This window comes from Bos indicus, chromosome 5 (genome assembly GCF_029378745.1).
Source record: "Bos indicus isolate NIAB-ARS_2022 breed Sahiwal x Tharparkar chromosome 5, NIAB-ARS_B.indTharparkar_mat_pri_1.0, whole genome shotgun sequence".
Taxonomy (NCBI): domain Eukaryota; kingdom Metazoa; phylum Chordata; class Mammalia; order Artiodactyla; family Bovidae; genus Bos; species Bos indicus.
Window position 1 is genome coordinate 64,151,576 of NC_091764.1, and position 21,392 is coordinate 64,172,967.

Below are 21,392 nucleotides of genomic sequence, written 5' to 3' on the forward strand. Positions count from 1 at the left end.
AAAAAATAAACACTCTCATAATGAAAAAATTCCTCAGGCTAAGTTTTTCTTGAAGAAAGATCAAATATCCTTAGTAGTCATCACTAACACATCTCCAGTCATCTCTTCATTCTCTATTTAATATCAACCTTGTCTGAAACTGCCTTGTGTTGTTTACTTGTTCACTGTCAGTCTCCTTATAAAAATATATGTTCCCTCAGGGCAGAGGGGAAGCATTCAGTAAGTTTTGGTGGAATGAATGAATCAGTAAATGACCAAATAATCAACTTTCCTTAAACAGTAAAGTACATTAAAGAATATATTATATATTAGATCAGTAAAAGCAGAAACAGAAAATCTGGATCAAACTTTATTAAAAGAAGAAGCCCACAGTATGTCAATAAAGAGTTAAAAGATACAATAAAATATACTAACTTAAAATATAATATTCTAGACCTGAAGAACTTTAAAGACCCTCTCATTTTAAAGTTTAAATTTCCCATTTAAAGACTGAGAAAACTAAATACTATCAAAATAGAATGAATGCTCACAAAGCCATAAGATTATGTTGCTAAGAAACAAAATATTAACAGAGTAATTACACACAAATATAAATGCTTATTTCTGAGGCAATTCAGAACTTACCAAACAGATGGGATGTGTTTTCAATTTTGTCCATGGTATCTATAAAAGAAAATTTTTCTTTAAAATGAATCATCAAAAAAGTAATTTAAAACAGTAATCAACACAGATGTTTCCTTAACATTGTGATAGACATACCAAATTATATCAGATGACTTAAATTGAACAATTCATTTATATTCTTGAAATCAGCTACACCTATTTTATTTTTAAAAAAATTATTATCCTTATTTTCTTGGTCATCTTTTTAAACAAAAATTTCAGGTTCTACTAACATTAATATTATCTAAAAAATAATATGGTTTTTTCTCAAGTTCTGAAAACACATTTTGATTTTATACTTTGAGAATTCCCAGCAAAGCTTAATCAGTGTTTTGCTCATTTAATAATCTTTTAAATTCTAGAATTCCAGCCAATTTCCTTGTAGATATTCAAGACAAACATAAAAGTGAGACCATTAATGTTAAATGGAAGTAATATCAAATAAATAATGTTCAAATAAATTCTATATTAAGGGTAATACTTTTTGAAGACATTTGGGTTTATGGAAAATAGAACAAAAATTAAAGGTGATCATCAAAGGATACAGCAAACTTTCCACGATCTTTTCTGTATCGCCCAATTTTAATTTTCGCATGCAGTATTTTTACTGAGTAGGCTCTCAAACTAAGCCTAATCTTTAAGACAAAGAAGTGATATGATATGATTAGAGTCAAAGGTAATAAAAAAGCTTAAGTTTTAATAAGCAGGAATAATATTTTAAAAAATACTTTAAAATTATCAAAATAAGTAACAAATGGGGAAAAGAGACAAAATTTCAAATAAAAGTATAATATCCAGAATAAGATAACTTATCAGTCCTTATGCCTTCATTTGAAGTAGACTCTACTTACTACAAATTTAAGCTGTCCCATTTGACAACAAATCCTATGAAGAAAACTTTAAGTATGTACCAAATTTTAAAAATTATTTTAATAAACTATCAATATTGCTTAAATATGAATATTAAATTTTCAATAAAATTAATAAATTAGTAAATAATACACAAAAGAAAATATTTAAACAACAGGGATGAAATAAATAAAATGAAAACAGAAAATGCCTTGCACAGATATCAAAGTCTCACCCTAATTGATGCTTTATTACAAAAAACTTTGTTGATGGCAAGCCATGTTGGCAAATCCAACATGTTCTGGAGCACCTCTTCATCCAACTCCAAATTCTTTAGTTCACCTTCTCCTTTAAGGGTACTAAGATTTATCTTGTCAGGAGATAAATTTTTGGTAAATCTGAAAGAGAATATATTGACATTTATTTTAGTGTTAGTTACTGTACCGCTGAGTCATTCTTGCATATATACAGAGCATTATGAACGTAACAGTGGATTTCGCTGGTGTCCAGTGATTAAGAATCCATCTGCCAATGAAGGGGGTGTGGGTTCAATCACTGATCCAGGAAGATTTCACATGATGCAGGGCAACTAAGCCCGTGCGCCACAACTACTGGGCCCTCACTCTAGAGCCTGTGTGGTGCAGCTACTAAAGCCTGCACACCCAAGCTTGAGCTCTGCAACAAGAGAAGAAGCTGGTACACTGCAATGAAGAGTAGATCCTGCTCACCGCAACCAAAGAAAGCCTGTGAACAATAACAAAGACCCAGCGCAGACAAAAATAAGAAAATAGAAAAAAGAATGTAATAGCAGCATGGGCTTCCCTGGTGGTTCAGCTGTAAAGAATCTGCCTGTGGTGCTGGAGACCTGGGTTCAATCAATGCATTGGGAAGATTCCCAGGAGAAGGAAATGGCAACCGAGTCCAGTGTTCTTGCCTGGGAAATCCCATGGACAAAGAAGCCTGGCAGGCTATAGTCCCTGGGGTCACTGAGGTTGCTCGGGTCACAAGGGTAGGACACGACTTAGTGACTAAACCACCATTGTATATTTAAATATCTTAGAACCAGATACATTTAAGCTCTAGTTCTTATTATCTTTCAAACTTATGAATAATTAGTATCTACTATTTTTCATGTATTATGCAAGGATTCGAGCCAGCCTCTACTACATTTTACTTTGCTCTAGATAATATCACAGAAGTGAATATTCTTATTTTACTAACCAATCCACAAGTGAGGTAAGGAAACACTGTCGTTGTTAAGTCACTAAGTCAAGTCCAACTCTTTGTAACCCCATGGACTGCAGCACACCAGGCTTCCCTGTCCTTCACTATCTCCCAGAGTTTGCTCAAACTCATGTCCATTGAGTCAGTGATGCCATCCAACCAACTCATGCTCTGTCACCCCCTTCTCCTCTTGCCCTCAGTCTTTCCCAGCATCAGGGTCTTTTCCAATAATTCAGCTCTTCGCATCAGGTGGCCAAAGTATCAGAGCTTCAGCTTCAGAATCAGTCTTTTCCATGAATATTCAGGGTTGCTTTCCTTTAGGACTGACTGGTTTAAACTCCTTGCTGTCCAAGGGACTCTCAAGAGTCTTCTCCAGCACCACAGTTCAAAAGCATCAATTCTTCGGCACTCAGCCTTCTAAATTCAACTCTCACATCCATACATGACTACTGGAAAAACCATAGCTTTGACTATATTCACTTTTGTCAGCAAAGTGATGTCTCCATTTTTTAATACACTGTCTGTTTGTCATTTCTTTTCTTTCAAGGAGCAAGTATCTTTCAATTTCAAGGCCACAGTCACCATCCACAGTGATTCTGGAACCCAAGAAAATAACTGTCACTGTTTCCTCTTTTTCCCCATCCATTTTCCATGAAGTGATGGGACTGGAAGCCATGGCCTTTGTTTTCTGAATGTTGAGTTTTAAGCCAGCTTTTTCCCTCATCTCTTTCATCCTCATCAAGAGGCTCTTTAGCTTCTCTGCTTTCTGCCATTAAAGTGGTATCATCTGCATATCTCAGATTATTGATATTTCTCCTGGCAATCTTGAATCTAGCTTATGAGTCATCTAGTCCAGCATTTTGCATGATATACTCTGTGTAAGTTAAATAAGCAGGGTGAAAATATACAGCCTTGACCTACTCCTTTCCCAATTCTGAACCAGTCTGTTGTTCCATGTCTAACTATTGCTTCTTGTTCTGCATATAGGCTTCTCATGGACATGTAAGGTCGTCTGATATTACCATCTCTTTAAGAATTTTCCACAGTTTGTTGTAATCCACATGGTCAAAGGCTTCTGCTCAGTAGAGCAGAAGTAGAAAACTGACCTTTTCCAGTCCTGTGGCCACTGCTGTGTTTTCCAAATTTGCTGGCATATTGAGTGCAGCACTTTAACAGCATCATCTTTTAGGATTTGAAATAGCTCAGCTGGAATTCCATCACAAAGGAAATGAGATATAACTCTTTAGAAGTAGAAGCAGCAGCAGATGCCACCACTGCCATTCATCATGCCAAGTATTTAATGAAAGTGCCAAAAGTCACATTAAAGATTTGACCCTGAATTCTAATTAAAGAACGCAGATTCTCTATAATGATTTAAAAAGGAAAGTTCTTAAACTTAAAAGAAGAGACTTAAAATAATAACAGAACAAAGCCAAGATTTTCCAAGGGTTTAATGGTACCAGACTCTTCTCCTTGAGTGTATACATTACTGATTCTCATGATAACCCATTAGAGTCAATACTACTTTTATTCCCACTTTTTACAAGATTAAATATAATGAGAAACCAACTTGTTTGCCCAATGTCACAACCAATAAAGATGATATTAGTAATAACAATAAATTACACATGCACTTTAAAGTACTTTCATATATATTAATTCTCAACATAACCCTAAAAGGTTAAAAAACTGCTAACTTTACCCAGCTTTACTTTTTCAAAAGTGAAACTACTGACAAAGTTAACTACTAGCTAACAAAAAAGTTATTAGCCAGCCTTCTACCTTTTTTTGATATTAAATATTAAAGCAACAAAATGTACTGGGTTATTTACATGCCCCACACACCAATAAGAATCAATACACACATTTTTCTGCATTGACTCAAACCAGAATTTCTTGAGTCAGATCTTATCTGGATTCATATCTTACAAGATGTCAACACATTGACTTTGTCAATATAAAGTTCATATTTAACTCAGAGTTGATCAATAATGCCAAGTCGTTTCAAACTTACCACGAATCACATTTGATTTGAAAATACAGTTTCCTGATAGGCTGCCATTTCTAAGCACATAGGAATGACCTATCATTGCCTCAAGGCAGAATATTAGCGCTTGAAAGGAGCTAATTCATAAGTATTGGGTTGGCCAAAGGAAAAAATCTGAACGAACTTTTTGGCCAACTCAATACTTACTGAATCCTCAATAGTATCCTCACTATTCAGACACATACACTGGCAAGCAGTATACTCAAGGTTCCTGCCTTTGTGAAGTGCTCAGTTTAGTTGGTGAGAGAGATCAAATAGCATGACTAAGAGTGAATACAGCAGGGGTTCTTAATCCAGAGGTTCTTTGAAATAGGGACTTTTGAGCTGATGTTTAAAGGATGAGTAGTAGAAGTTAACTAGGCAAGAAAAAGAAGGGGACAGAAAAGTGTTTTCCAAGTAGAGGGAATAAAACATACAAAGGTTCTGAGGCAGGAGACAGTATAAAGTAGAACAGAAAAGAGATCAGCATCTGGAATGTAGCAAGAAGACCAGAGAAAGAGAAGATAACTTTTGATGGACAAAGAGAGGGCTGATTACACATTCATCATTCAATAAAATTTAACCAATATCTACAAAGTTAAATATATAATAAGTCAGAGTCTGATAACTATGGAGGAAAAAACAAAGCAAAAATAACATAGGAGGTGCAAGCAAAGGATCTTTTCATTTTTAAAAGAGTGGACAGGAAAAGCCTCATTAAAAAGGTAACATATGGGCAAAGAGCTGAAGAAAGCCAAGGAGCTAGCTATGCAAATATCTAGAGGAAGAATACTCTAGGCAGAGTTAAAGCTAAGGACAAAAACTTGAGGCAAGAACACACAGGTCTGAGGAATAGCAAAAAAGGCCAAGGTGGCTGGAGGAAATGAACAACGGCAAAATGAAGAGAGAGAAAGTTAGAGAAATAACAGGGGCCAGATCATGTGGGGCCTTTTAAGCCACTCTAAGGACTCTGGTTTTTACTGTGAGTAAAAATGAGAATGACTGGAGATGGTTTTGACTAGAATAGGATAAGAGAACAATTTTTTTAAGGATCACTCTATTGAGAAGAGATGAAAGAAGTACATGGACAGAAGCAGTGAGCCCAGACAGGAGACTATTACAATGATACAGGTAACAGAAGATGTTGCCTTGGATTAAGTTGGAAGAGTAGGAAGTGGTAAGAAGGGAACAATTCAAGACATACTCTGAAGTTAAAGCAATAGGATTTAATAATACATACCGAAGGCAAGGATGGCTCCAAGGTTTTTGGTCTGAGGAAAGAGAAGGACAGAGTCACCAATTATTGGGTTAAAGAGAGAGAGGGAGAAGTAAGTTTGGGATAAAGGATCAGAATTTAGGCTTAGAATAGTTTAAGAAATGCTTATCAGATATCCAAGAGAAGATACCAATGAAGTAGCTAGATATTCAAATCTTATTCAGTAGCTACAGATACAAATTTAATAATCACCAGTTTTATATAAGTACATCTACAAGATAGAGACAAAAAAATGAAATGGCTCAAAGACTGTGGTCAAAGACCACTAAGAGGCCAAGGAGCCAACAAAGGCAATTAAGAAGGAAGGGCCAGTGAGGTAGGAGAGAAATCAGTTTTGTTTTTTCAGGTGGGAGAAAATTCAGCAGGCTTGTATGTGGACAATAATGATGCAGAAAAAAGAAAACTACTGATGGGCAGACAACTGACATAACAAAACCCTTGATTAGAAGACAGCAGACAGAGTACACAAGAAGACAAGCTGGCTTTGAATAGTTTTGATTTTTGAAAAGCATGTTAATATTCTTCATACGTAAAAAAACAAAATAAGAAAGAATGTGAAGAGGAAAACAACTAAAACTGAAAGTAACTTGAAAAAAATGAACCTAATTGTATTAAAAAAAAATACTGTAATCATACTGAATGGGAAGATGGGAAGAAAGGACAAATGGACAGATGAACAAAAACTAATCTGAGTAACTCATAAATACCAACATCTGACTATATATCTTTAGTGTTGGGCAGGGAGGAGTCATTAGTGGAGAAATCAGGCAACATCTTAACTGGCTATGGTACAGGAATGTTCGTCTCAATGATATTTACAAAAGGAAAAAAGCACCTAAATATCCATAATAATCCCTTTAATTGTGATATATTATACCTACACATATATCAAATAGTGTGTGTGTGTGTGTGTGTGTGTGTGCATACACACGCATGCACGCAGCTCTGCCATGTCCAACTCTTTGCAATCCCATGGACAATACAGCCCACCTTGGTCTTCTGTCTGTGGAATTTTCCAGGCAAAAAAACTGGAATGGGTTGCCATTTCCTACTCCAGGGTTCCTTCCCGACCAAGGAATCAAACCCATGTATCTTGTGTCTCTTTCACTGGCAGGCAAATTCTTTACCACTAGCACCATCTGGGAAGATGGTATCAAGTAATATATGTTGCCAATTACATAAAGAAGTAGTTACACTATACTGCCTGATGAAAATTCAAGGTTCAAAATTATATATGTGATTTCAATTATATAAAAAATGCATTATAAAATCTCAAATCAGTAGTACCTATGATTGATGAGATTTTAGATTTCTTCATCTTTATACTTTTCTGTATGGTATAGTATTTTATAAGGAGTATATATAACTTTGATAAAGATAAAACTTCAACAGAAACCCAAAAAGACAAGCCAAGCAAAAGTGGTAGATGGAATGATTAAAACATGTTATTCACAAGAAATCCTATTTTCAATTTAGTTCATACCAAAGGGACAACACCTGCAAAGAGCACAGACCTTAAAGTCAGACAAACAGATGTGAACTCTAGTTAAGCTACCTGCTGTGGTATCTCTCTGCCTCAAATTGCTCATCTGTAAAGTGGAGAAAATAATACCAACCTCAAAAGATTTTAGTGAGGATTAAAGATAATACATAAACTATTAGGTACAAAACAGACATCCAATTAAGAGTCTTTCTCCTGCCCTGCTTTTCACTGGGGTTAAATTACAAAGGCAATGAAGTTCTCTGGTGGTCCAGTGGTTAAGAATCTGCCTGCCAATGCAGGGGACACAGGTTTGATTCCTCGTCTGGGAAGATTCCACATGCTGTGGGGCAACTAAGCCCATGTGCCACAACTACTGAGCTCTAGAGCCCATGCTCTGCAACAAGAGAAGTCAGTCCAGTGAGAAACCTGAGCACTGCAACTAGGGTAGCCCCTACTCACTGCAACTAGAGAAGGCCCGGGCACAGCAAGGGAGATCATGCACAGCCATAAATTAATTCATTTTAAAAATTTGTTTAAATAAAAAAACTTATGAAGGCACTGATTATAGCTTTTTAACTGGAGCAATAACAAAGGTTCAAGCTTAGGAACTTCCTGATGGTTCAGTGGTTAGGGTTATGCACCTTCAGCACCGAGGACACAAGAATTTGATCCCTAGCCAGGGAACTACTATCCCACAAGCAACAGGGCCAAAAAATAAAGTTCAAGTTTATCCAAATAGTACATGTTAATATTGCTCATCTATTAAAATATTTTAAAGAGGAAGCTGAAGATATAATGCTGTCACATCCACAGCTATGAGAAAGTTGGTTTCTTATACTGGGTAGGCCACGGACACATCAAATTATTTCCCTGCTATTATTCATATGTAAGGCTTTAATTTTCATATGTTTCAGTTTTAAACAAATGTTTCCCAGTCATTTATTCATATAATTATGTTCCTTCCATAAAGAGAGACAGGAGAATGGTTCCTCAGTCACATTTCTTATAACTTAATTGATAGAGGAAAATACACTGTAAGTGTATGCTAGGCAAACAAAGGAACGAAAACCCACAAAATAACATCGAGGCATGGGAGAACTATGCTTCTGCTATGCTTTGTCCAAGTGTTGATATAAGCTCTTTGGACTAAATTGCCATGTGAAGTCTCCAGATAATTGTATTTTTCTACTAAACATTATAATTGAGCAGGGTTATAATACCAGAGCCTGATCCTAAAGAGAATCGATTGTTATCAAAATAAACCTCTTTAGTTCACTAAAGACTCATTTAAAGCTCTAAAAGGTATATAAACATTTTAAACCAAACGTTTTAAAAAATGGTAAAACTCTAAGTCAATGAATTAAATTTCTGAATAATTAATTATTTGGTAGAGATGAGGGAGAGGTGGGAGATTAGAAACACGAAATCTATATAAAACCAAAGTAGATATGTTAAAGACTTAAAGTGAGGGTAAAAAAGAAAACTTATTGACCTGAAAATGTCAAAATCAAAACAAATGCAGAAAAGAACGTCAAAACATAATAAAGATAAAACTGGGACAATTCTTACTGATTTTATTTTTAAAATTAGGAACACACCAGAATGTCCCATTACTATGCATATTATGCCATGTAAAGAGATTTATTTTAAAATAAGCAGGTGTTATTTTAACATTGGTATTATATGAAATAAAATTTAAAGGTGAATGTATATATTTTCCTGGTTAATTTTATATTTCTAACAATGTACCAATTTTAAAGTTAATACCTGCAAGCTAACGTCTATTTCATCCAAAATCTTCTTTAATTACATATATTACATGAAAATAAACTTACTAGTTTTTTCATTATTAACAACAAAATAGTTAAGTAAAGGAATAAAATTTCCAGGCAAATGGAAAGGATAGGTTTGATTTATATTATACATTTTATAATCAATACATAATGAGAGTCTAAATTATGTATAAAGCACTGTGCAAGGTAAATATTTAGGACAAAACAGAGGTATAAATTTTATATCTAATGTTATTGTAAATTATAGTCATGATTTATTTGAAATTTCATCAGATCCATTTCATAGCTATTCCTAAAAAAAAGATTATAAATTATTTTATTTGCTAAAGCAATCTGAAACAGATTTATGAAATGAATTATCTCTAGGTTAACTATACTATTTGGGGGTAGAATTATAAAATTGTAGTGTTAAAAACAATCTTAGAACACAGTTTATAAAGCCTTTTCTGAACTACTTACCTTCTTCCACAATTATCTCTTCACATTCAGATAACAAATCCTCGGACATTCTTTTAAAACTTCATCAGCTAATACACATTTCTTGAATTATTCACCTTGTCCTGAAAGTTTTTATGGTTCCTATTATAGTATATGTTATTAGAGATTCACATCAATGCCTACTATTTTTCTAAACTTAGGAAGTGGCTATGCTACTTGATAATATTTTTCTCAAATAACAGCTATAATTAGAAATAATCATTTTAATTCTGGTATTCCATGCATGAAAAACTAGATTTTACAGGTAATTTAACAACGCATGTTGAATTGTATAATTTAAAAGTTTAAAGCAGGCACAATCTGAAGTTCTTAGATAGGCTTCAAGGGGGTTTTTGAACACCACAATAGCCAAGAACCATTGCTTTAAAGCAACAGGATTAATTTTAACCATCCAGAAAATAAATTACTTCAATACCATTGTGTTTGATTTAATTAACTTATTTTTAAATTAATTTATTAATAATAAATACCTCCTAGGGTGCCTGCCCAGTTACCAGTGATTCCATCTTCTCAAAGGCTATAAACATAGGGGAAACGTACAGATATAAGACATGTTAACATACATCCTTGGTTATAGCTGATTTGATCTAGAGACTGACAAGGCATTTAGATTCTTTAATCAGATTTCTTCCTTCAGAAATTTAAAACTAAAACACTGCATTAGAACCAAGCTGACAAATAATAAAGATGATGACTGAGAAACACAAATCCAACATTTAAAACTTAAAAGAAACCATAAAGATTCTTCCCCCATCATTATTCCATTCTCTCCAATTGGGCCCAGCTAAAATCCTGAAACAAACTAGTAACTGAAATCACTAACTAGTATCTCAAGACTGTGTGTCCCTACAAAAATTACATTCTCACTGTATATGAAAAGATATTATAAGAACCAAAATCTTTATGTAAGCAATTCTAACAATAGCTTCTGCCTGACTTTACTAAAAATAATATTTCTAGAAGAGTACCTTAAGACCATATGTAAAGTTATACAAGACAGCATGCTATTGGAGCATGCTCCCAAAATCTGATAGTCTGCCAAGTCCTTTGGCTAAGATCATTAAGTTGTTAATCATCACCTAATTACATCCTTTCACAGACCATGGGCTTCATCAGGCAGCCATAAAGATTTCTCCAATTGGGATTTCCATGGTGGTCCAGTAGCTAAGACTCCACACTCCCAATGCAGGGGGCCTGGGTTCAATTCCTGGTTGGAAAACTAGTTCCCACATGATGCAACTAAAGATACTGCATGTTGCAACAGAGGTCAAAGATCATGTGTGCTGCAACTAAGACCTGGCACAGGCAAATAAATAAATATAAATATTTTTAAAAAAAATTTATCTAATCAAAACTAAGAAATAAATGAGGCTTTTCTAAAGAAATCCCTATTCCGTTTCTGCCTTATGTGCACGCCAAGTCACTTCAGTCTTGTCCAACTCTTTGCAACCCTCTGGACTGTAACCCACACCAGGCTCCTCCATCCATGGGATTCTCCATCAAGAATATTGGAGTGTGTTACCATGCCCTCCTCCAGGGGATCTTCCAAACCCAGGGATCAAACCCATGTTTCTTATGTCTCCTGCACTGGCAGGCAGGTTCTTTAGCACCAGTGCCACCTACCTTACCCAATACCATTTCCTCACCCCAGTTGTACCTCCTTTAATCAGGCACCCTCCTCTTAAGGCCAGTTGCCTTCTTGCCCCACTTTGTGCCTCATCATCTTCAGGCTCAAAAAGTGAATTCACTGTTTTCAAATTTTTGGATATGAACTACAGTACATACATATGAAACAAATTATTTCTCAAAGTTAAGTTTAATATAGCCTGAAATTTTCCATTCTATTTCCTTCTTTTAAAATGGTCATCAACAACACCGACTGCACAAGGCAAACTAAGACCCACAGTTTAACAAACAATATGTAAGAAGTATATACATCATGACCAAGTATTCATTCCAGTAACGAAGGCTGGTTTAACGTTCAAAATCAATTAATATAATTCACCATACGAAAAATAAAATCACATGATCTCAGTAGAGGCATAAAAAGGCATTTGACAAAGTTAACACCATGAGTGGACATATAACTCTCAATAAACTAGGAACTGAAGAGAACTTCCCCAAAACTACAAAGAACTTGTACAAAAACTCTAGAGTTACAATCACACTTTATGATGAGATACTAAAATGCTTTTCCCCTAAGACAGAGACAAGACAAGGAGGTCTGCTCTCAATACTTTTATTCAACTCTGTATTAAAGGTTCTAGCTGACATAGGAAGGCAAAAAAAATAATAATAAATAATTTTAAAATAATAAAAATAAAAGTCATTCAGTTTAGAAATAAAATAAAACTATTTTTTCCCAGATGACATTATCATCTATGTAGAAAATCCTACAAATATTAGGACAAAAACAAACCCAAACTACCAGAGCTAATAAATGAGTTTACCAAGGTTACAAGATAATAAGACTAACATAAAATAAAATGAATTGAAGACACAAGAAAGACTCCCAGTGGCCAAAGCTGGAAAAATCTGGACAACAAAATACAATTTATTGGATTATAACTCAAAGTATAAAGTAAATATACATGAGTCCACATAGATAAAAATGCATGACTGAATAAGTAAATAACTGGAAGAAAATAGATAAACCTCCTGCACAGAAAAATTTTAAATAGCTTATAAGATATTCCAACTTAAGGGAAGTGGAGCAGAACTCCTCACTCATTTTGTGTTAGCTGCATATAGTACTTCCTTCCTTCCTTCCAAAACATATGGTATGAAAGTGAGGAATAGGGTAATTTTATAGTGGATAACCTGACAAACACTGTATCAATCAGGTGATCAATGCAACATCACCAATAAGAGATCTAAAAACATACAGACTGAAGGTGAAGAGAATGAAAGATATTCTATACATGGAAATCAAAAGAAAGCCAGAGTAGTAATAAGTATATCAGAAAAAGTACACTTTAATACAAAGACTGTAACAAGAGACAAAGAAGGAATTACATAGTGATCAAAAAGATCAATCCAAGTTGAAGATGCAACAGTTGTAAATATACAATATATACACCCAACATGGGTTTCCCAGGTGGCGCTAGTGGTAAAGAATCCATCTGCCACTGCAGGAATCATAGGAGACACGGATTCAATCCCTGGGTCGGGAAGACCCCCTGGAAAAGGGCATGGCAACCCACTCCAGTATCCTTACCTAGAGAATCCCATGGACAGAGGAGCCTGATGGGCTACAGTACATATGGTCACAAAGAGTTGGACATAACTGAAACAACTTAGCATGCACACCAAACATAGGAAAATCTAAATACGTAAGCAACTATTAACAGACATAGAGGAAGAAACTCATCATAACACAATAACAGAAGGGGATTTTAACACCCTACTTTTATCAATGGACAGATGATTCTGACAGAAAAATCAATAAGAAAACACTGGTCCTAAATGACACATTAGACCACACGAAGTTGATTGATATTTATAGAGCATTCCATCTAAAAGCAGCAGAATATAAATTCAAGTACACATGGAACAGAAAGCCAGATCTTTAGGACAGATCACACAATAGATTATAATACAAGTTTCATTAAATTTCAGAAGATTGAAAACATTAAGCATCATTTTCAACCACAACACTATGAGACTAAACATCAACTACAAGGGGAAAAAAAAAGAATAAAAAGCACAAGCTCTAAACAACCAATGAATCACTGAAGAAGTCAAAGAGAAAATTAAAAAATAACCTAGAGACAAATGAAAACACAATGACCCAAAATCTACAGACTCAGCAAAAGCAGTAACAAGAGGGAAGTTGACAGCAATACTAGTTTATGTCAGGAAACGAGGAAAATCGTAAATCTAAAGAAACTAAAAAAAGAACAAACAAAACCCAAAGTTGGTAGAAGGAAAAAAATCATAAAGAAAAGAATAGAAAAGATAAATGAACAAAAAGTTGGTTATTTGAAAATTTAAACAAAACTGACAAACTTCTACTCAGACTCTTCAAGAAAAAAAGAAGGGCCACATCAATAAAATCGGAAATGAAAAAGAAGTTACAACTGACACCACATAAATATAAAAGATCATAAGAGATTACTACCAACAAATATGTCAATAAAATGGACAGCCTAGAAGAAACGACAAATTCTTAGAAATGTACAATTTTCAAAGACTTAATCAGAAAGAAATAGAAAACATGACCAATTACCAATAGTAAACGTGAATTAAATTATTTCAAAAACTCCCAACAAACAGAAGTCCAGAACCAGAGGGCTTCAAAGGTGAATTCTACCAGCTAGAGGAAAAGTTAACACCTATCTCTCTCAAATTATTCCCAAAACACGCAGAGGAAGAAATACTTCCAAACTCATTCTACAAGGTCTGCATCACCCTGATATCAAAACCAGACAAACACATCACAAAAAAAGAAAATTCAAGGCCAAGATCACTGATGAACATAGATGCAATACTCCTCTAGAGAATTATTAGCAAGCCAAATTAAACAATACATTAAAAGTATCACACAGCATGACTGGGTGGCATTTGTCCCAGGGATGCAAGAATGACTCAAAAGCCACAAAACAATCAATGTGATAAACCATATTCAGTTCAGTTCAGTCGCTCAGTGGTGTCCATATTAACTGAAGAATAAAATCATATGATCATCTCAACAGATACAGAGTTTGATAAAATTGAACAATTATTATGATAAAAACTCTCAACAAAGTGGATATAGAAGGAACATAGCTTAACATAATAAAGGCCATACATGACAAATCCACAGCTACATCATACTTAATGGTAAAAGCTGAAAGCATTTCCTCTAAGATCAGGAACAAGACAAGGATTCCCACTCTTGTCACTTTTTTATTCAGTATAGTATTGGAAGCCTTAGGCATAGAAATCAGACAAGAAAAATTAATGAATAAAAGGAACAAAACTGGAAAGGAAGAAGTAAAACTGTCACTGCTTGCAAATGACATGGTACTATACATAAAAATCCCAAAGACACCAAGAAAAAAATACTAGAACTCACTGATGAATTCAGTAAATTTGTAGGATACAAAATAATATACATAAATTATTGTATCCTTATACACTAACAATGAACTGTCAGAATGAGAAATTAAGGAAACAATCCCATTTACCACTGCATTAAAAAAGAATAAAATACTTAGGAATAAACCTATCTGAGGAGGCAAAAGACATGTCCTCTAAAAACTATAAGACAATGACGAAAGAAAGTGAAGACACAAACAAATGTAAAGATATAATGTGTTCTTAAATTGGAAGAATAAATGTTGTTAAAATGACCATACTACACAAAGCAATCTATAGATTCAATGCTACTGCTGCTGCTGCTGCTTCTAAGTCACTTCAGTCGTGTCTGACTCTGTGTGACCCCACAGACGGTAGCCCACCAGGCTCCCCCATCCCTGGGATTCTCCAGGCAAGAACACTGGAGTGGGTTGCCATTTCCTTCTCTAATGCATGAAAGTAAAAAGTGAAAGTGAAGTCGCTCAGTCATGTCTGACCCTCAACACAATCCCTAACAAATTACCAACAGTATTTTTCACAGGACTAGAAACAATTTTAAAATTTATATAAAAACACAAAGACCTCAGAGAGCCAAAATAATCTTGAGAAAGAACAAAGTTGGAAGTATCACACTGCCTGATTTCAAACTACTCTACAAAGCTACAGTAATCGAAACAGTACGGTACTGGCACAAACACAGATACATACATCAATGGAAAAGAACAGAGTTCAGGAATGAGCCGACACTTGTATAGGCAATTAATCTACAACAAAAGAGGCAAGAATATACAACGTGGAAAAGACAGCCTCCTTAATAAATGATGTTGGTAAAACTGGACAGCTGCATGCAAAAGAATCAAATTGTACTAATTTCTCACACCATGCACAAAAATAAATTTAAAATGGATTAATAAAGACAAATGTAAGAATAGAAATCATAGAACTTCTATAATAACACATTTTTTATATAAATATAAATATAAATAACACATAAAAAATAAATATAAATAACATACATTTACATATCTCTTCAGGCAAGGGAAACTAAAGCAAAAATAAACAATGAGACTATATCAAACTAAAAAGCTTTTATACAGTGCAGGAAACTATCAACAAATAAAAAGGTCACCTACTGGATGAGAGAAGATATCCGTAAACAATATATCTAACAAAGGGTTAAAACACAAAGAATTCATACATTTAAAAAAGGTCAGAAGACCTGGATATTTTCCCAAAGAAGGCAGACAGATGATCAAAAGGAATCTGAAAAGATGCTCAACATCAGTAATCATGAGGGAAATGCAAATCAAAACTGCAATGAGATATCACCTCACATCTGTAAGATTGGCTATTATCAGAAAAACCACAAATAATAAGTATTAACGAGGATGTGTAGAAAAGGGAACCCCCATGGACTGTTGGTGGGGCTGTAAATGGGTACAGTCAAAATGGAAAACAGTAGGGAGGCTCCTCCAAAAATTAAAAACAGAGTTGCTCAATCGTGTCTGACTTTTTGCAACCCATGGTCTGTAGACGGCCAGGCTCCTCTGCCCATGGAATTCTCTAGGCAAGACTACTGGAATGGGTTGCCATTCCCTCCTCCAGGGAATCTTCCCAACCCAGGGATAGAATCCAAGTCTCCTGCACCGTTGGCAGTCTCTTTACCATCTGAGCCACCAGGAGCTATCACATAATCCAGCAATTCCACTCCTGGATATTTATCCAAAGGAAACTGAAACACTATTTAGAAAAGATATATGTGCCCCTGTGTTCACTGCAGCATTACTTACAATAGCCAAGATATGGAAGCAATCTACATGTTTATCAAAGGAATATTACTCGGCCATAAAACAGATACAGAGAATGAACAAGTGGTTACCAGGGGGGAGACGGACAGAAGAAGAAAAAAATAGGTGAGGGAGATTAAGCAGTACAAAATTCCATTTGTAAAATGAACAAGTCACAGGTGTGAAATCTACAGTGTGGGAAATACAGTCAATAATTATGTAATATCACTGTATGGGAAAAGATGGTCAACTAGACTTATCGTGGTGATCATTAGGAAATATATAGAAATGCTGAATCACTACATTGTGTAACAAGAACTAACATAGTGCTGTAGGTCAATTACACTTCAAAAACAATAAACTCACAAAAAAGAGATGAGATTTGTGGTTACCAGAGGGCAGAGGGAGGGATAACTAGTTGAAGGCAGTCCAAAGGTACAAAAGGAAAATTATGACCAACCTAGACAGCATATTCAAAAGCAGAGACATTACTTTTCCAACAAAGGTCCGTCTAGTCAAGGCTATGGTTTTTCCAGTGGTCATGTATGGATGTGAGAGTTGGACTGTAAAGAAAGCTGAGCTCTGAAGAATTGATGCTTTTGAACTGTGGTGTTGGAGAAACTCTTGAGAGTCCCTTGGACTACAAGGAGATCCAACCAGTCCATCCTAAATGAGATCAGTCCTGGGTATTCATTGGAAGGACTAATGTTGAAGCTGAAACTCCAATACTCTGGCCACCTGATGTGAAGAGTTGACTCATTTGAAAAGACCCTGATGCTGGGAAAGATTGAGTGCAGGAGGAGAAGGAGACGACAGAGGATGAGATGCTTGGATGGCATCACTGACACAATGGACATGCTGCTGCTGCTGCTAAGTCACTTCAGTTGTGTCCGACTCTGTGCGACCCCATAGATGGCAGCCCACCAGGCTCCCCTGTCCCTGGGATTCTCCAGGCAAGAACACTGGAGTGGCTTGCCATTTCCTTCTCCAATACAGGAAAGTGAAAAAGTGAAAGTAAAGTCGCTCAGTCGAGTCCGACTCTTAGTGACCCCATGGACTGTAGCCCACCAGGCTCCTCCATCCATGGGATTTTCCAGGCAAGAATACTGGAGTGGGGTGCCACTACCTTCTCCACAATGGACGTGAGTCTCGGTGAACTGCGGGAGTTGGTGATGGACAGGGAGGCCTGGTGTGCTGCGGTTCATGGGGTCGCAAAGAGTCAGACACGACTGACTGACTGAACTGACTGGAAGGTACAAACTTCTAGTAATAAGATAAGTAATACTAAGGATGCAATGTAAAACATAATAAATATAATTAACACTGCTGTATATTAATATGAATGTTAAGAGAGTAAATCCTAAAAGTTCTCATCACAAACAAAATTGTTTTCAATTATTTAATTTTGTATACATGTGATATGATTGATGTCCACTAAACTTACTTTGGTCATCATTTCATGATGCATGTACATAAAATAAGTTATTACGCTATAGAACTTAAACATACAGTGCTGTATGACTTCAGTATAATTAATTAAATATCTCAATAAAACTGGAAAAAAATAATGATAAAACACACTGATAATATGCACTCTTAATTTGACAATAAAAATGGCTCTTTACTTTTGTTGTGTTTTTGCCAAAACCCATAACCCATTCTAATTATGAGAAAAAATAGATAAAAAGCCTGTTGGAGAGACACTGAACAAAATATCTGACAAATATTACTCAACTCTCAAGGTCATGAAACACAAGGAAAGTCTGAGAAACAGTCACAGCCTGGAGGGGCCTAAAAAGACATAATGATTAAATATAAGGTAGTATTCACAATGGGTTCCTGGAACAGAAAAAGGATACTAGGCAAAAACTAAGGAAATTTGAATAAAATATTGGCTGTAGTTAATAATAATTTATATAAATATTTACTCATTAATTGTGGTAGATGTACCATACTAATGTAAGATGTTAGTAATACAGGAGATGCGCTAGGGAATGTATGAAAACTCTCTGTATTAGCCTTAGACCTTTTCTATAAATCTAAAAGTATTCTAAAGTAAAAATCTCATTTAAAAAAATCATTTCGAGCTGCATATGGGAAGTTTATCTCAATAAAAAGTTACTGCAATAAAAGTGTTAATTATGGTTCCATATGCTAGCAACAAACAATCAGAAAATTTTAAAGTATCATTTACATTAGTATAACGAGTTTGAAATTTTTAGAGATAAACCTGACAAAGGGTTATTAGACGTATATACCGAAAACTAGAAGACACTGCTGAGAGAAATTAAACAAGACATAATTATATAGAGAAATAAAACAGGTAGATCAGAAGACAGTATTGTTTAGATGTCAGTTCTCCCCAAACAGAATTATGGCTCCCAAGCAAATATCCAGCAGACTTTTTGGTAGGAATGACAACCTGATTCTAAAATTTACATGAAAATGCAAAAAACCTAGCATGTCAAAATAACTCTGAAAAAGATAAATCATGTTGGAAGCCTTGTTCCACCAATTTCAAGCTTATTTAAAAGTTACAGTAATCAACACAGTCTGATACTGGAGTAAACACAAATAATCAGTGGAACAAAACAGTCCTGAAACAGACCCAAGTTTACAGTCAGCTGATTTTCAACAAAGGTACAATACCAATTCAGTGAGAAAAAGATGGTATTTTCAATAAATTGTGTTAGAGCAACTGTTTAGCAATATGCAAAGAGAAGGAAAAAAGAACTTTGATACTTAATCACATCACAAATAACAAATTAACTCTAAATGGATTGCAGACTAAAATCTAAGAACAGAAACTATAAAACTTCTGTAAGAAAATGCTGGAGAAAAAGACTGAGCCTGGTAAAGATTTCTATAACCCAACAAAAAATTCACAAACCAAAAAAGAAAAAAATCAACAAATTATACTTCATCAAAATTAAAAACTCTGTGCATCAAAAGATACTATTTCTACAAAACAAGCCACAGACTGGCAGAAAATATTTACAAACATATATCTAAAAAAGGACTTATATCTACAATATATAAGGAACTCTTACAACTCAAAAGTAAGCCACCTCATTAATTAAATAGGTAAAAGATTTAAACAGACTCTCAAACAAAAGAAGGCATGCAGATAGTGTATAAGCACACTAAAAGATGTACATCATCAGTCAATGCTGCTAAGTCACTTCAGTCGTGTCCGACTCTGTGCGACCCCATAGATGGCGGCCCACCAGGCTCCACCATCCCTGGGATTCTCCAGGCAAGAACACTGGAGTGAGTTGCTATTTCCTTCTCCAATGCATGAAAGTGAAAAGTGAAAGTGAAGTTGCTCAATCGTGTCCGACCCTCAACAACCCCATGGACTGCAGCCTTCCAGGCTCCTCCGTCCATGGGATTTTCCAGGCAAGAGTACTGGAGTGGGTGGCCATTGCTTTCTCCATCAGTCTAATAGGAAACTGCAAATTAAAAACCACAATCAGATACCACTACTTATCCACTAAACTGGGCAAAATCAAAAGACTAAACTGAATGCTAGTGAAGAATGGAGTAAGTGGAACTGTCACACAATTGCTGGTGAGAATATAAAATACAGACTTTAGAACACATTTATTCAAGAGAAATGAAAAGTATATGTCCTCACAAAGATTTAAACATAAATGTTCACAGGAGCTTTATTTGTAACAGCCCAAACTAGAAAGAACCAAAATGACGATTAACAGGTGAATGGATAAACAATTCCATTGTGGAACTGTGGCATACACACAATGGAATATACCCAGCAATATGACATAATGTATAAAAAAACATAGGTTAATTGCAAAATAATTATGCTGAGGGAAAAAGGGCAGGAAAGACGTATACTAAATGATTATATGAAATCCTGGGAAATACAAACTAATGTAAGTGAAATAAAGTAGATCAATAATAATAACAGATAAGGCAGGAAGACAGGATGGAAAAGATTACAAAGGAGTATAAAGAAATGTTTGAGAGCATAAATCAAAATTTCAACAAATTGTACACCTTTAGTATGTGCAGTTTATTGCACAAAACAATTATATTTCAATAGAAGTGTTTAAATCAGATATTTATATAAGTAATTATATATACCCATATATAAATATATATATAAATAAAAATTAAAAAATATATATATATATATGGCTTCCCTTGTGGCTCAGCTGGTAAAGAATCCGCATGTAATGCAGGAGACCTTGGTTTGATCCCTGGGTTGGGAAGATCCCCTGAGGCAGGGAAAGGCGGCTTGGAGAATTCCATGGACTGTATAGTCCATGGGGTCGCAAAGAATCAAACACGACTGAGGGACTTTCACTTCACTTCATTTTATATATATATATATATATATATATATAAAACTGGTTATACTAGATTAGTTGATTTTAATTGTATAATACGAAAACAATCAAGCCAAACAAACTGTAAAGCAAATATGTGTGGGTGTGTATCTCTTAATAAAAAAGAATGGACTAGCTAACTTAATAAAATATAAGGAAATGAGAATTACTAAGGTCTTTGAACCATGGCTTTTTGAAAACCACACCATTGCTATTGTCATCTAGAAGTGATTTAGAGCCAAGTAAAATAACTCCGTAGAGCCATAGGAAGTATTTATACAAGCAAAGAATACAAAATAATTTTACAATTTTAGTGCCAGAAGAGTTTCTCCAATTCAAAGTCCTCATTTTACATCAGAGAATGTGAAGCCTAGAGAGGTTAA

At 34.9% G+C, this 21,392-nt stretch overlaps 1 protein-coding gene across 4 annotated transcripts in view; it reads right to left on the reverse strand.

The window, feature by feature from the left end:
* Window positions 1-21,392, reverse strand: part of BLTP3B (bridge-like lipid transfer protein family member 3B) — a 93,694-nt gene that overhangs the window by 57,816 nt on the left and 14,486 nt on the right. For 3 of the 4 annotated variants that reach the window (XM_019961142.2, XM_019961141.2, XM_019961144.2), the window contains 2 exons: window positions 1,748-1,910; window positions 625-663 (listed from right to left, as the gene is read on the reverse strand). In XM_019961142.2, the coding sequence (XP_019816701.2) occupies window positions 625-663; window positions 1,748-1,910 (202 nt within the window). Of the gene's footprint in view, window positions 1-624; window positions 664-1,747; window positions 1,911-9,773; window positions 10,251-21,392 lie in introns of those variants that run through there. The other variant, XM_070789592.1, reaches the window with a different exon arrangement.